Source organism: Diprion similis, chromosome 8 (genome assembly GCF_021155765.1).
Source record: "Diprion similis isolate iyDipSimi1 chromosome 8, iyDipSimi1.1, whole genome shotgun sequence".
Lineage (NCBI taxonomy): Eukaryota > Metazoa > Arthropoda > Insecta > Hymenoptera > Diprionidae > Diprion > Diprion similis.
In genome coordinates this window covers 9,376,283-9,393,265 of record NC_060112.1, presented here as the reverse complement: position 1 = coordinate 9,393,265, position 16,983 = coordinate 9,376,283, and the positions used below count along the sequence as shown (strand labels likewise).

Sequence of the window (16,983 nt, the reverse complement as noted above, 5' to 3'; positions counted from 1 at the left end):
TGATATCGATCTCATAAGTACAGTCAATTTTTTTTAACACACGGCGTGGAACCATATTGTGAAAAAATACCAACAAAGTGTTCATTATCAACTGTACAACATCCTTGGGAAACTTGATTAATATTGCAAGTAATCAGGGTGCGACTAATTGGAAAAAAAGAATTATCTGCGATTAATTTGCATCTTTTTCAAGGGCACAATTGTATATTAAACACCAAGAAGTTTAAAGATCATGAAAGAAAAAAAAAGACAAATCCGTTTATATTTTATTCGTACCAGATATTAATAAGTGTTTAATTTGTTGTTCAAGATTTTGAATCTGGAAATGAAATGTTGAATTAGAAACGATTGTCACCGGGTTTACTCACAAAGATAACGCTTCCTGCGACGTATGCGTTGCATACCAAATCCGTTCTATGTTAATCATCAATCGTGAATATACATGTACAAGTATAAACTGCTTACCTGTAACTAAATACCGTGTCTTATCGTCCTGATCACACGACTAAAAACAATGATGGTTACGAGTATATCACGACTAAGAGGTGACATGAAATTATCACACTACAGACATAAGTGCAGACGACCGGAGATATTTAAAAATTACAATTACGACGTACGATATGAAAGACACAGGCTTTACATGCAGGATCAACTGCAACAAAGTCACAAATATTCGCGTAGCACTTTATACTATCTATGTGCATAGGAGTGGAATAGTGGGAATCCCCTGCTTATATAGGGGACGAATCACTCGTCCACTCGCTTCACACTTTGCTATATTCAGACCCCCCACGGCCTTAAAGCGTTCTGCAGAAATTGCTCTGAGAGTGATTTCAAACGCTGATGTAAACGTCCATACTGTAATATTATACAGAGTTTCCTCTAACTCCCATTGAAAAATTCCACGTCAACTTCCACGGACAGTGTCTCGGACATTGATCTCTTAACCATGTAATTTGATGTGTATCATTCTGTGTTTCTATTTCTCATTTTCTTTATACTTAACTTAATCTTCAATCAAGTCACTTTAGATATTATACACTCATAACTTTTATTCTATTTCTTGATCTGTCGGAGTTTATTTAATATTCGTCACGTTTTCTCGAACTCGCAGATGGCTAAAACTTTACTCAGACCTTCTCTGAACCTCTCCCCTTATTTGATACTTAATTCAACCTTCAATTATGTTTTTTTAAATATTATACACTTATAACTTTTATTTAATTTCTTGGTCTGTCGGAATTTATTCAATATTCGGTGCCAAAATCGCTGGTGTCCAATCGGGCCGTGTTGAATAAATCTCGTGTCTAATATACAGATTTATATTTTTTTAGTGTCCAATAACGCTGGTGCTCCGTCTGGTGATGTGCAAGCCAGTCTTTCTAGAAATAAAACACAAATGTGTGTATGTGTGTATATACATATGACAAATAAGTATAAATGCAAATCTAACTTGTACTTTCTTTTCCCCTAATTACAACTATTATATATACTTTAATTTAAATTACAAAATATAATGTTTAAATGTGTATTTAATTATTTTTATTTACTTCTTCAACTACAAATCATCATTGCACTCTGTATTTTTTTGCCGTCTACATAGCAAATTTTATTTTTATTTGCTATTCTATTAGTTACAACTTTCCCATCATTTGTATTAAATAAAATCTCTTACCTAACAGAGTATAGCCCCTCTATAATCCTGCACTGCGCCAATCCGGCCCCTCCACTTATAGTCCGACGTTTTCTTCGACAAATTCTTGTTTCGTATTTTTGAATTTTCTTTTCTTTTACTTACGACACTATTTTCCATTTTAATATATTTTGTAAATTTTGCGCAATAAATTTAGGTTTTGCTATTAAAATGCATTTTTTCAATGAAGCTTTACAAAATCGTCGTTTTCGTTAATCCGGCAGTTTTCTAAGCTGATATATATCTACCGGATTACCAAGAGACTACTGTAATATGAAGAAAACTTTTTTTTCTACACAGCACACGGCAAATGCCATTGGTATTATGATGTTAAACAAAAACTTACTTTCCTCTACGAGAACCTGAAAATGGCCGCTGTCTTGTAAATTTCCGACTCTAACTATAATACGTCCATGGAAATTAATAATTGTCAATACTACCACAAGTTATAGTACTTAAACCCGAGACTTGTCTACTGATAAACTGCAATAAATATTGAAACGTCACTGTGACTAGCTATAAAGATATGTTTCAGGCCTATTTTCCACTCAACACTATAGTAAAAATAGAGTATTCAGATCTATGCGCAATATTACTGGTATAGAAAAACAATTGAGTATAATTGGAACGTTTGTATAAATACTACGAAGGGCTTCTATTTATGGTTTCGGTAATCGAACAATTATGATATTATACTTAAAAGATTTATTCAGCTCATTCTAGAACGTACTAATTTCGTGTGAAACATATTTTATTACTTCCGATGAAAATATAATTAAATATTCCGATGCGATAAGGAATGGCTGCAAAAAATATATCTAATTGTTACTGCGCGTTGTATGACTTGTTCAAGGTGTTTGAAGTGTTGAAAGCCAATTATTTTTCAGTTTATTTAATTACGAGATACCCACATAATTAATTTTTATCATATTAATAAATTTGTAATCCAAGATTATTTGCATGAAAATGTAAGAAAACATACGAACACGATATGAAGTGCTTTCAATTAGATATGGATTTTGCAATTCAAATTGCCACACAGTAGAAGATCTAGTATAAGATCAGGTTGATTTCTTTTATTTCAAAAACTATTTTCCACCAACTTAGTGAAACTATTTTTTTCAGTTGCTACTTCGAGATATATGTTTGTTGCTGAAAATTAATATCAGTGGAATCTATTACGTTGCATGAGTATACACAAATACTGTTATCAGTTTGATATGAAGCATGTTATCAGTTTAATTCGTTATAAAAAAATGAACATATGGCTGAGCTGTAACATAAATTTTAATCTTCGTTATATTCGATACGAAATTTCGGTCAAACCGAGTGTTTGTTAAATATTTCATGTAAATAACAGAATCGAACATTAATCCTCGATCGGGCAAAGTGCAAAACGTGTGTTTAACACAATTAAGCCATAATTGTTATACATGATGTATGTATGAACTAAATTCAACTTCTACCCCGATGAACAAATCTCATAGCTGTGAAACATTTTTTACATCATCTCAAAAGCAAAGGCAACACATGTGTATAGTGACGTTATTTATGTTACATTAGAGAAACAGTATAATATACGCGTATAAATGTTGCCGTAAATATAAGGAAAGCAGAAAGTAACATTTTTATAACTATTCAAACACAATGTTAAAATGTTACGATATTTGTAGTTTTGTAGGGAATTTAATTTACATGAATCCCACAGAGAATATTTATCTCTAATAGGCGTACCATGGACATTCCATGATGCGCATATACAATACTTCTATTAGACAGCCATTTCAATCTAATTGAAGTACAATAGGGCTCTATTAGAGATCCGAATCAAAGAGGATAGGGCCGAACGTCCGCTATACACACCTATCCCATTAGAGAACTCATGAATTTTGTGGAGAAGGAATTTAGATCGCCAACGGATGTCCTTTCTACCCATTATTCGTGTCCACCTCAATCTTACCCAAACGGAACATTTACGTCTAATGGACGTATTATGTAAAAAATATAAGAAACTACAATGTGCAAATTTGGCTAGCCCCAGATACAAATTCCAAGGCCTAGACAATATAGCCCACAAGCAGGTTACAGACTAGGCACTCAAGAACGACCAAATACATAAATATCGAACGGAGTTCGGAGTAAACGAAAGGGTTCAATTTCTGGTGATTTGTATAATTTGAAGCTCTTTCCTGCGTTTGAGATCCGTGGAATCCGATATTCACGGATACATACGTCAACATCGAAATCGACTAGAGCACTTCCTTAAAGCAAATTAGAAGATAAGATATGGGAAAGTGAAGGAGTAAGTTACGTACAAACTACACACATTTATAGTGAAACTGCAGAAAGACTATCCATTTACTCTGACGTGGGTGGTATGATTTATTTTTGTATGGATACTCAGTGTATAATTTTGCTGTGGTACACGTTGATTTTACAGTTCTATATTCGGTTTTAATAATATAATGTCAATTCACGTGAGTTATACGTGGAACGGATCGGCAATTCACGCACTATTTTAATTAAGGTATTAAAATAGTCCTCAATGCTATCTTTAAATTCATCAGACGAACAATCTTAAAAATCGGAAAATCATGCAGCGTATACCAAAATTTGTATATTTATCACATTTCGTTCTTACATTACTCAGAAGATAAAATCCCTGTCTTTCCGATTGATTAATTGTAAGTGCCAACGGTGTGAAGCTTATTTTTGTAAAATATTTATATGCTCGTTTACAGTATTTCCAATTAATCGTACCGAAATTTTGACCAATTCAAGATGTGCCAAAATTGATTAAATCACACTGAACGCTGGTTGATTAGTGGTAAATTTCAAAGTACTTTTCATCATTGCTTACAAAATTCTCAAATTTCTTTTCAATCCATCCACTTTTCAAAACTGTTAGATTTTTGGCAAATTCATCGTGTGTAAAAAGTATTTGCAAATGTGTAGATACGTATTTTTATTTAAACTATATTAGAACGTCGCATTAGCCACATAATCAATTGGCTAGTATGGCACTATTTAGCAATCAGATTAATGTAAGATTACGAATCGGTTTCATCAATTATTAGTCACTGCAAATTATCTTGGCTACGTGTTTAGTAGTTTTATACATATATTTATTGCAGATATTTTAAGAAGAGGTGCAAATGTCTTCTCTTACTGAAAAGTGGTTTCTGTACTCTCACTGAATAAAACTTTTGAATTAAAAGACATCATCAAACTGCATCAAAAACAACATCCGAGGTCTAAAAATTTTGGAAGCTTACGGAAACGACAAGTTTTCGGATATTGGATTCTTTTCACTGTCTTTTCGACGTCTTTTGACTTTGATATTGTAGAGCGGCAAACTAAACCTATAATAAATTGTAGAAGAAGATAAAAAAAATTAGGATTTAAAAAACACCCTAGGGTATATTGCACGGAAGCACGTTCTATATGATCTATATTTCTACAGTACACAAATATCTAGTCAAAAATTGGTTTCCTAACACTATTCAGACTTCATTTAACATTTATTAATATTAATTTTTCTTGTAAGAATAATGATACGAACTGCAATACGATTCTAAGTAGGCCCTTTAATTCCTTTCTTAAGTTATAATACTATCAATATACGTGTCTAAATATATTTTTCATGACATGGAATTAAAGTATCTTAGACGCTAACTACCTACACTCTTATTTCATCTAATTTGACACACACTTTTCGTATACAGTCTTAACACTGAATGACATATCTACATATATGCTTTGTATTAAACTGTCGCAAACTAGAAAATAGCTTTCGACAATTCTTTATACATGCATAGTTTTCGTACGTTGTATAAAATCACTTTTTTTGTTCCTTCTACGCTACTTGACCTACTCGACTTGGCTTAATCCTACACATAGACAAAATACTGTATCATATATCTTCGACTACCTACATACCTATGTGTATAAATTTCATTTCAAACATGATGACTAGAATCTACCTTACACTGCATTCATGATCTCATTATATTCTATGCAATCAAATTTCTTAATCATAAATTTGAATTCTCCTTACAGGCACGACCATGTGGTACTCTGCTTTTCAAGCATAGGTGTTGCACTTTAAGGAAGCTGGCTGGCAAAAAACTGAGCTGTTTAATTATTTTATTAGGGCATAGTTGTACGTTGAGTACTTATCGAATTGTTACATTCGTACAATACGTATGCTCTTGTTTCTAATTCAGTATGTTTTATTTTGCACTTTTAAGGAAATCATTGCATATAGGTTACGGATATATATGAATTTGATAACGCCTTGTTGTGCAACTACCTCGTAATAAAATTTCTGAATAGTATCTAATTCTGACTTTCCAACCGCATTGAACAAATTATATAAAACAATGGAGATTCTGAACACAATAACATATAATGGTGATATCTAGATTTAAATGCCTGACATTCACGTAAATCATCTCTACTATGTCCAAAGTTACAAATTTGCTTTACCCCTATTTTAGAGTAAAATGAAGATTTGGATATCGAAAAATATGATCATGCCTCAACAATAACAAAATTGCTATTTTCTCATAAACTTGATCAATGTTTATGAAACGATTGATGTAGTTCTCCATACTAATTTCTAAATATACTCAAAATATATCAACTTGTTCCTCATTTTATATTATTTATGATAACGAAATAAAAACAAGTGGTAGTAAAAAGAACTCTGCAATGATACGTCAAATATTTAGCACCACATAATGTGAAAGTAGAATATTTATGGTTACTAGACGTATGCGAGTAATCAAATTTGTCGGATCAGGTAACCTGACAGATTTGGAATTATGTTATCCAGTGTCTTTGAAAAATAATTAAATAGTATCACGCTGGTAGAATTACAGGTATATATTCATTCGACTATGTCGGATACCCACCCAGTTCCGATGATTACATACGTAAAAGACTTCAAGATGTTATATCGCCCATAGAAGTGTTGCATTGTCATTAACTCCTCATTAAACCCATTCTTCGAATTCGCTCTCCGAGGTTCATCTCATTAAATCTGCTGCTCTTTGCCGATCTCGATGAACTTCTCGTGGATGCATTCGTTTTCGATGAGAAAAACAATTTCCAGAGCTTGCGAATGCCTTCGGACAATACGGACATTGGTATGGCCTGGCTCCGGTGTGTTGATTTATATGGAACTTCAGGTCTTGATTTCTCTTGAACGTTTTGTCACATAACGGACAAGCATGGGGTCTCAGATCCGAATGAGTTATACTGTGTGCACGCAGTGTAGAATTTGTTGGATATACTCTGCCGCAAACATTGCACGGAAATTGAATACCTCCATGATACTCTTTGTGACGGAATAAATTGGACTGTGTTTTAAAGCTGGAAAAAAAATTCATTTGTATCGAGTTAGCAAAAAATTTTCTAAAGGGCATGTTATATGCAGTTATTATGATGCTTATTATAGGGACACCATATGTGATATAATAATGATGACAACAAATATCAAAAAACATCCTTAAAAACCAAGAATATTTTCACAAATATTCACTAGATTTGTTTACTCGACTTTGAGTATTACTTATTGATTGCTTTTATTACCCGATAATAATATTACATAAGCTTAAGAATCTTATGAAACTGATATTAACAAAGCAGAGTTGGTGTCAGCAATTATACTATTATTTTTAATACAGTCATCGCCATGTAACATAAAAATTCCGAGGTAGTCGAAATAAAATATTTATTATTTGAGACAACAGCACTATTATTTGATCTCACGAGAAGCATTTCCACCTCTCGAATCACTTATTTGGATGCCAATCAACATAAATGTGATACTCAGCTCCGAGTGTGCCCTACTTTTTCCCTGTTTTTGTAATTTTTTTTATCTATTTACAGTTGTCTCAAAAATGAGTATAGAAAATTAATAAGGGAAGACTGAGACGAGGTAACATTGTGTAAAATAACAATTTTTTTCAGGTTTTACGGATGTGATGGTCACTTTCAAATTAAACAAATGAATAGTAAAATCTTTCTACTAGCATCACCATTCAGTAAATATATACAAATTGTTCCTGCTCTGATCTTATACTTTTTTAAGTATATTGCATGCTCAAAAATCATAATGTGGCCTTCGGTCTTAAACTTCAGAAAGCTCAGCAATAAGATACCTCAGGGATAGTTTCAGTGTCAGTATCAACTTATGTTTTTTATCTTCATATTGACTGATAACAATTTGGCTTATACCATTCAGCAAGGTTTTACATTTCTCTGTATTATTTTTCACTAGCACTCTGCAAGCAGACTTATCGCAGCCAAAAATAAGATTTGATTTAGGAAAAGAATCATGAAAAATTTTCATGCCATAATGTGTAAAGAGTCTGCACTGACGAATCTTATATTTTGAGCAAGATTTACTGCTTATTTACAATGAACGCAGACTTATTTCATTTTGCTACTAGAGTAAATATTTATGCAAATACATATGACTGTACAAGCTATAATATTTGACCTACAAGTTACGGAATTTTCATTCTATAATGAAATTGCCTAGAGTAAAATTGCTAAAAATCCAAACAATTTGACAAAGTTGTTAGAAAAATAGAACGTTTGGTGGGAAGATGTCAAGGACGAGGCTTCGATATCTTTTTTTTCCTAACAATAGTCCGTCCCTTGATTCGCCGAATCATGGGTCTCTTTATTATGACTAAAGAGTCCGTCAAAAATAGTTTTTTCAAGCTCGAATCCTATTATTACGTAACCTTCCCTTGTAACAAAAAAAAGTCTCGCAACTGAGACCTGAAACAAACACCTGTACTCACATTCTGCCACATATATCACAGCCGTACTTCCCCTTAGGCCGGTGTGTTTCCAGATGTACTTTCAAATTTCCTTTTGTTGATATCCGTTTGCTACAAATTGGGCATATAAAATTTCCAGTCGAATTGTTATCTGAATTTGTATGTAGCACGCCATTTGTAGAAAACACCTGTTGTGACCTCAGTATAGGTTTCCCGTCAAATCTATGATCTCTGGGTAAGTGTGACCACAAATGGTTTTGCAGTCCAATTTGAGATATGAAGGATCGAGCACATATTGTACATTCGTAGGGTTTTGTGCTGTTGTTCAATACATCTTCGTCAGTCTCCGTTAATTCAAATGGCTCAGTGTCATAACAGGGTGGTTCTTGTTTTATTTCGATATTCCTAAAAGCATAAAAAAAAATATTAGTGCTGACAAGTGGCGGATTTGAAAACAGATGCCGAAAAATCTCCATCAGTACGACCTGTTTCGAACAAACTCTTTTTTTGTAAGAAAGGAAAATTAATGTTAAAAACTCACTATCTTAAATTTGAAAAATGGAAATTCATTGTTTCAACTTAAACAGCTTGCCTTTTTTCAATCTAAATATGTATATCACATTATTCACAGCTAAGCTTATCTATAATTGTGTATCATCATTAATACACTAACTTGTGCATAACTGACGATGGCTCAGGTGATGACGTTCTAGATACTTTGTCTTCATTATCCGATACATCAGACATATCGGACCCAGATTGTTCTAATGCGCATTGCAAGAATAACATGGGATCAACTTTGACTTCCATTTCTTCCATACTTTGAGTATGTTCGCTGTCTTCATGGGATGACACAGAAACTGACTCGAGCGGTTCACCTTCTGCCAATATTTCTATAGCACCCTAAGTGATAATAAATATAAAAATTTCTAGGCAGGTAAAAAATCATAAATTAATTCGTGATAATTGACGTGTGTATAACTAGAAACGGTGACATAATTAGTGATTCATGAATGTCTCGTATTTGACATGAGAGAAAATTGCTGGAATACTGGAAGCACTGAATTATTTCTGGCAAACGCACTTTAGTGAGGATTGAATGCAGCAATCCTCGATCTTCCATCCTTCTGGTTACCTCTGGATTATTTCTGATTTTCTCTTCTGTCATTTCATCCGTTTCCCTTACATTCTCCAATATATCCGATAGTTGTAATCTTAGCTTTTCCTGTGTTCGATGCGCCATTGTTGCAAACCGATGAATGCCATCCAATCTTTTCGTACATGTCGAACAAACGATCTGTGGCAACTTATCATCGGAGGATACCTTGAATAGAAATTGGATACATATCATGTATTAGAGAATACTTCGATCTGGAGTGTTTAATTTGAACATTCTTAGGTGCAATTTACTTCTGATCCTAACATTAAATGACTTATGGGTAAATGGTATAAATGGATACGTATTCAAAGAGGACATGTGATTTGTATTCAAATAGAGATTGAGATTTTGAATAATATATTTAAAATTTATGCCTTTGCATATTTTAGATATCTAGATTTATTGTGGTGATTAAAGATTTGTACAAAAAATGATGGTAGTTTGTCAGAGATGATTGATTGAGTTTTTAATAGGATGTAGCAAATTATTGTAAAAAAAGGTGACCGTTCCAATAATTCTTCAAGTATTACTCATTTCGAATGAATCCACGACATAAATTATCGTACAATTTCTGAAACTAAATTCGTACAAAATTACGATAACATGCGATACACACGTATTTCGAACGCTGTAGTACATTCCATAATGATCGTCTATGTCGACATTATATTTTTTGCTAATATTTTATAGCCGTACTTATATACGTATGTATAGCGCTCATACAATACAGTCCTCATAGTTAATCAATAAAATGCTAATTTTTTAACATTTCCATACGACGCGGGGAAATGGTTCCCCGCTAATTTTTCGTAACCTAGAATTTTTTGGGAATTTTTCAGTAAACGATCGCAGGGACTGTCGTATTTATCTCATAATTCGTCGTTACATCAATAAAAGCGAACGCTATCGATGTGTTGTTTCGCGAAAACTCAGTACTTTTATCCTCATGCAAATTGCCTTAGACGCCGACTCAGTAAATAATACTGCAACCGTTTTTTCGTCAAAATATTTTGACTAGCATTCAATAATTTTCGTGACTACTTTTTAATTTTTCACTTCGACATGCTTTGATCAAATGACTTATGAGAAACTAAAAATATTTATGCATCTCATTAGATTCAGGTTATATCTGAAACAAAGATGAGCAAAGACAGAACCAAATTCTTTTTCACGCATACGCTCTATGGTCGTGTACCTAAATAACGTTTTCTGCCATTCTTGACAGCAAGCATCAGGTGGAGGAAATTTGACTCACCAACACGTATAAATATTTGCGTATTTTTGCTTGCAGATAGTGTCGTCTGCTTTCCTCAGAAAAAATATACACCCCTTCATCCTTCGAAACGTTGTTTGCACAGATTCTACACTGTTCGCATTCTCTATCTCGATCAAAATCACGGACAGCCGTGCCCATTTCAAAAACAATAAAAAAAAAAAAAAAAAAAAAAAAAACAACTCAATTATAATAATAATTATCCGTTATACGAAATAAAATTCTAATAAATTAATAATAACAACGCAAAGATTATTCCGGTCAGGGCAACGGTCTGTTCATTTATATTGATAACTTAATACATTTTACTTATTTCTTTGAATTTTTTGTTTCCTTTAAAATTTATCGCCCTTTATTGCTTTCTCTACAGACTTTTCAGAAGCTCATCTTTATGACAAACCAGCGTCTGAGAGGGTTGATTATTGTAACGATCTTTTTTACTTATGAGCCCTAGGATTGGTGAGATTACTCTGACACCGCCGACGCTTTAAAAACGACGTCGGCGCCGGGCGTCGGCGTCTCCCCCGAAACGAGTGCTCAATACAAAATATATAATAGCATTCGTCGATTTTAAAAACATATGTATACATGAACGATTGTTTTATTTATAGATAGAGTACTGTGGACTCCGATAAATTCAGAGAGCCTGGAACATGCCTTTTAAATATTCAGAGGCCGGTAGCTTTCGCCGACATCGGGATAAAAAAACATGAATCTCATTATCTTCAAATGTATGTATGTTTTAAGTGAAAAATAAAATATACATACTCGAATCCAACGCTTAATTGGTCGGCCATTTTCCCCGGTACTGAACCTTTTATCATTGCCGTATATGTTCAATTTTGCAACGAAAGCCAAGCTAATTTTCCTGGAACTAATCGTAAAAATGCGTTGTCTCGGAATCACAACATTGTTTGACAGATTTGAGGTTCGTAAGTCGCGTTTCAATCAAGAGCAATATTTAAAATTAGAATTACAAATCCAATCTTTCCCGCCTTTTACAAAGTAGGTATATTTGCATTGGGCTTACTTATGGCTCGACTGAAGCTATAGGTATAAAGAGCACTCACTGACCTTATGGACTTTGGAACGGTGCTAAAGGGAGCTGACGGGCTGCCGGAAATTGTAGTATTCTGCTATTACGACTCGATTCCACATGGAACTCCAACATTCCAACCATTGAAATATAATGTAACTGGAACCCGCGCTCCCCATTCCCTTCCATTAGATGGAGCGTATAGAGAGAGACAGCTCGGCACTGGTTTTCTTATCCTTGTCTTACCGTATCGGACGGAGCTCGACTGACAGAGATGGGAATACCACCAGGCCATCTCTTTTCACCATGTTACTAGCTGACCCTCGGAGCTACTCTCACTACAGAGTTCGTGCGCGAAATGAGCGACAGCGCCAAATCGATCGTATTTGTCCCAACCGACGGGCATTGTCTCCTCTCTACGCCAGTGACTCAGCCAATCATCAGCTTGCGTGGTTACGAACGGCGCGAATTTAACCAATCGTGCTGAATCATCTAGTCACAAATAACAGCTTACTCGATATTCATGAAACTTGGAAAAATGATGGAAAATAACCGCCAACCACTCGTCAGAAGTTGCAGGCGCGCTTTCCACACAAAGAGAAAAACTAGAGCTTAATGCTAAAGAATTCGTCAGACTCACCCACGAACCATTTGATGTTAACACCAACACCGCAGCGTCTCTTGCTCTGTTCCTTAACCTCGTCGGCTTAACACCTTCTTTCCTTCAATGCACCAGCGCACATGCGAAGATCTCAATAATCGGTTGGATTCATAGCAATGCTGCCTTGCGCTGAAACAATGAAGTTGTTTGAAGTATATTTTCAAGAGAGCCTATGAACTTTTTCCGTGAGGATTGATTCCAACGGATTCTTTCGGGTGAATCCAGAAGTTAGACACTCAAATCTATCGCGGATATCGCGAAAATGTAGTTAGACACACGGTTCTCAGTAGTTCAGGTCAGGAGCCTCTTTGATTTGGGGCGATTTGAGGCGCCAAGTACCACTGATCTCTATTGTATGTAGAGATCAATCCCAAGTACCGATTTAGTATTGAAATGAATTGGAATTTGGACTGCGATTTCAGACAAACAGGAAAAAGGGCTATAATTTGAAAATGAATTATCCAAGTTATTCTTATCTTGATGTAAATGCCTGGTGCTATGCAACCGTGACTTAAATGCAACGTTACTGCATTCTGAATGCTGTCTTGATAATTATTAATTAACATACACTGTATTGGAAGGTTTTTAACTTAACATTAACAATCTAGCGATATTGCCACATATTTGTATAATAAACTTTGCTGAGGCTCCTCAGATAACTGTAATGATTTTTAAGGATTGCTGATCGCTAATTTTTAATTAAATAGACCAGTTATGATCAATTCTAAATGACTGAAATATTCATTGCTGTGATTATTAATAAATTATTCCAATTTTAATCAGTGATTTTGGATTAACTTTTCTTTCATCATCATTCATATACAGATTTTGAAAGCTCGATTTCCGATTGTTGAAACGAATTAGGGTCTTCAGTGACATTTCACGAAACATTTGATTGGGAAGAAAAAACGCACCCAAACGCTACAGAAAACAAATATTTCTGGCTTTAAAATGTAATGAATTCACAAGTAACTTCTCTATCATACTCAATTAAAGTGAACTTTCAAAATATGCAGTACCAATTTATAAAAATTCAAAAAATTATTCGGTTCAATGTCTGATAATGAAATGCAAGACTTTTACAATACATCATTAACAAAAAAAGAGATATAATGTTAAAGTATATAAATGTCCTACAAAATAAAAATACACCGGAGAAGGTGGAAAAGAAAAGTTTTTTACAACAATCTGATGCGAGTAACTAAATACTGTCTTTACAAGAAATCTCCCAAAATTTAATAGAATTTAAACAGGAGGGCAAATATAGTTGAAGATTATAATCCTCATAAAATTACTTGTAATCATGTCAAGGCCACAACGCTGCGGTTTTGTATCATTATTGTATAGCATCGGAGATAGACCTCTTAGTTTATGGTCTAAGCATGTTTCATTGGATGGAAGGATTCGTCGAGTCGAAGACCAGGTATTGAATCGCGATAAAGTTATCGAAATAATGGGACCACACCAAACTCCTGTACCAACGAATATAACCTGTCCCGCCAATCCAATGGATGTACTGAACATTAAATTGCCCATTTTTGTTCTTGTGGTTAAAAACTTGGACCTTATGTTCAAACTCGAATTTCAGGTTGGTGAAGAGAAATATTTTCTCAATTAAAGATTACAGTGATAATACAAAGATAATCAATTAATAATTATTTATAAATTTCTGATGGAGTTAATTCTTCAACTATACATTTATATTTATCAGTGGTAATATATTTCGATATTCTAGCTCATAGACAAGGCGAGGCATCGTCGACAATTTTCTCTGACTACCCATAACCATGAAAAGCCTCGATTGGCTCATGCAAACACAACTCAAATACCACTAAAGTTAGACGAAGGCTGGAATAATCTGGAAATAAATCTGCAAACACTTTGCACTCATGTTCATGGATCAGACTATCAAGCTATTCAAAGGATAATTGTATATCCAAATTGTCGACTTAGAAGAGTCTATTTCCAAGACAGACATTATGATCAGAATGACACACCGATTGAATTATGTCAGGCATTTTTTGACATGTATATGTTGAAATGGGGAATTCATTTGGTAGAAAGAAGTTGTCAGACAGAAGAAATATACACAGGTCTGTGTATAACATGATACAGCCATTCCTTCACTTCGTCACCTTTTTTGTCTGATAATTTTTTTAAAATTTCAAACAAACAATCTCGAATTACCACAGTTGTAAAATTTTCATTCTAGTTAACATTCTTACCCCTTAACGTTTAGTTCTAGGATTCAATTTGCTCTGTGACATTCAGATACTGGATATGATAGAGCTAAGACACTACTTATAACAGTCTAATATAATATTAAACATGCTTTATTTAGGCCCACTCCAACCATGTGATATGGAATACTTTGCAACCGAAAGCAACATGTCTATAGGTGTGACAACTGCAAACCTGTGTTCAAATGAAGATCCTCGAATAAATCAAATTAAAAAAATTATGGCGGAGGACATTGGTGTTTCTATGAATACATTTAATAATAGGAATCTAATATTGAAAAATAATTCGAAATCTGTAAACCAACTAGACAAGAAAATAGCGAGACTCTGCGATTATGAATTCAAAGTATTGAATAGCAAACACAGTTCCAGTATGACTAACAACTCTGATAATATCTCATCTGTAGTAGAGAAACGACAAACTAAATCGGCTGACTCTTGCAAAAAGGATGGAAAAAAAACAGATCGCAAGGGTAGGAAAAGCAAAGATCAAACTCAAATCACAGACAAGTCGACTTGTGTTACCGAACGAAAGTCTTTAACACTCAAAGGCAAACAATCTGCTGTAAGGTCGTTTGTACATATAGAAAAAAGTCAATTTTTGAAACGGCAGATTGGTGAGAATTTTCTCAATCTGAGCCTTGAAACCGACAGTAAAAAACCGCAAGACAAATCTGACGAGTGTAATAAAGAAATTGAATCGAACCAGAAACTTAAAAATGAAAAACTAATTTTCATAGATAGCACTGGCTTAGTTCATTCATCCCCAAATGTAGCTACAGTGAAGGGAAATTCAAGAACAGAGATCGATATGATTGTGAAAAAATTCAACTCTGACATTAGCAGTTTGAAAACTTTGAAAAACGTTGAAACTAATCGAGGTAACAATTTGTTGAGTCACAGTGTGAAAGCTATAGAAGAAGTCATCACTGAAGTGCAAAGAATTAGAGAACAACTAACTAATTATGACATTGAAAGAAAAATTAACTCCGGTGAAGTAAAAAGTGGTTCAAAAGATTTTTCATACAACGTACCGCCTGTTGTTGAAGCTCAAGCAGTATTGTCAGAGGAGGAATCGAAAAAGGCAGTACTATCAACCGACAAAGCAGTATGTAACTTCTTAGAATTGCGTCATGCAGTGAACAAAAAAATTTTGACACGATTGAAAGACAAAGGTTTCACAATCACTGAGGTTGAATTATCGATATATAACTCTAAGAATCGAAGAAATTGTTATGGCCAAGGTAAATTAATAGAAAGTGGAAAGGGTTGTGCTGATAAAGGCAGTGGAATCGCCTCGATAGGACCGGTCGAAATGGACTTTTCGTTAAAAAAAGAACAACTTAGTTTGAACGACAAAATATGTATGCAACTCAGAAACGAGCTGGATACTGCATTGCTGCAGTTAAAATCAACGCAAGTTCGTGTTACAACAAAAATGGTACAAGATACTATTGGAAATATAGTGAAAGGCGATACCGACATACCCGAATCTGATTTTTTCACTGTTAAAGAGGCGCAGTACATAAAAAAAAAAGTTTGCAATGAAAGCATGTTCAAACATGATACAGAGACAGCACCATACATTGAGCATATAAAAAGTAGTAAAAATACAATCGATGATTTCATTAAAAATCTGGAAAAATACTCAGGAACAGAAATCGTAAATGTCTTGTTTGAAAGGCAAACATATGACTCTGAAGCGGAATTCAGAAGTGTTTTAAGTTGAAATTATTAATATCACGTGATAACAAACTGGCCAGTTATGCATTGATCAAAGAATCAAATCGAAATTTGATCAAAGAATGATCAAAGAATTTACCAGAAAAATTCATATTGCGTCACTGCGACAATGGGTACAGATATTACAGAGTATTATAAGTTTCACAAAATCGATATTTATGGAAATAAAATCAGATTAATCAAAAAACAAAGTAATTATTTGCGTCCGAAATCTGAACCAGTTTACGAAATGAATCTATAACTTTACAAAAAATTGTAAATACAAGTGCGTCAAATTTACAAAATACATAGTTATTCCATGCATTGTCCATAAGTTACATTTTTTTTTTTTGGCCATTCAGTGTAGTGAAATTTGCTAAATTCACAATTTGCAGATGT

The 16,983-nt window shown here is 34.0% G+C and overlaps 2 protein-coding genes across 4 annotated transcripts; one reads left to right on the top strand and one right to left on the bottom strand.

Annotated features, from left to right (window-relative positions):
• Positions 1–4,072: 4,072 nt before the first annotated feature.
• Positions 4,073–12,128, bottom strand: LOC124408834 (zinc finger protein 625-like). 3 transcript variants are annotated; one of them, XM_046886079.1, is made up of 6 exons: positions 12,000–12,128; positions 9,563–9,817; positions 9,167–9,396; positions 8,515–8,898; positions 6,658–7,072; positions 4,073–5,809 (listed from the first exon to the last, which is right to left on the bottom strand). In XM_046886079.1, exons 2-5 carry the CDS (start codon positions 9,734–9,736, stop codon positions 6,727–6,729), a joined length of 1,134 nt encoding a protein of 377 aa, XP_046742035.1. In that variant the 5' UTR covers positions 9,737–9,817; positions 12,000–12,128; the 3' UTR covers positions 4,073–5,809; positions 6,658–6,726. The 3 variants fall into 3 exon arrangements, with proteins under 3 accessions (XP_046742035.1, XP_046742033.1, XP_046742034.1); XM_046886077.1 differs by lacking the exon at positions 12,000–12,128 and adding an exon at positions 10,908–11,440; XM_046886078.1 differs by lacking the exon at positions 12,000–12,128 and adding an exon at positions 10,908–11,439 and having other exon boundaries at positions 9,578–9,817.
• A 1,718-nt stretch (positions 12,129–13,846) lies between these two features.
• Positions 13,847–15,100, top strand: LOC124409477 (cilia- and flagella-associated protein 20-like). The gene is made up of 2 exons (XM_046887093.1): positions 13,847–14,210; positions 14,358–15,100. Exons 1-2 carry the CDS (start codon positions 13,926–13,928, stop codon positions 14,730–14,732), a joined length of 660 nt encoding a protein of 219 aa, XP_046743049.1. The 5' UTR covers positions 13,847–13,925; the 3' UTR covers positions 14,733–15,100.
• Positions 15,101–16,983: the final 1,883 nt, after the last annotated feature.

What these genes read in the sequence shown, in the direction of transcription:
- LOC124408834 (XM_046886077.1), bottom strand. Translation starts at nt 11,066, where the DNA reads ATGGGCACGGCTGTCCGTGATTTTGATCGAGATAGAGAATGCGAACAG. An exon ending in GCAAATATTTATACGTGTTG is followed by an intron (nt 9,818 to 10,907) that starts GTGAGTCAAATT and finishes TTTCTATTCAAG; the next exon opens with GTATCCTCCGATGATAAGTT. An exon ending in CCATCGTCAGTTATGCACAA is followed by an intron (nt 8,899 to 9,166) that starts GTTAGTGTATTA and finishes TTATGCTTTTAG; the next exon opens with GAATATCGAAATAAAACAAG.
- LOC124409477 (XM_046887093.1), top strand. Translation starts at nt 13,926, where the DNA reads ATGTCAAGGCCACAACGCTGCGGTTTTGTATCATTATTGTATAGCATC. An exon ending in TGTTCAAACTCGAATTTCAG is followed by an intron (nt 14,211 to 14,357) that starts GTTGGTGAAGAG and finishes TCGATATTCTAG; the next exon opens with CTCATAGACAAGGCGAGGCA.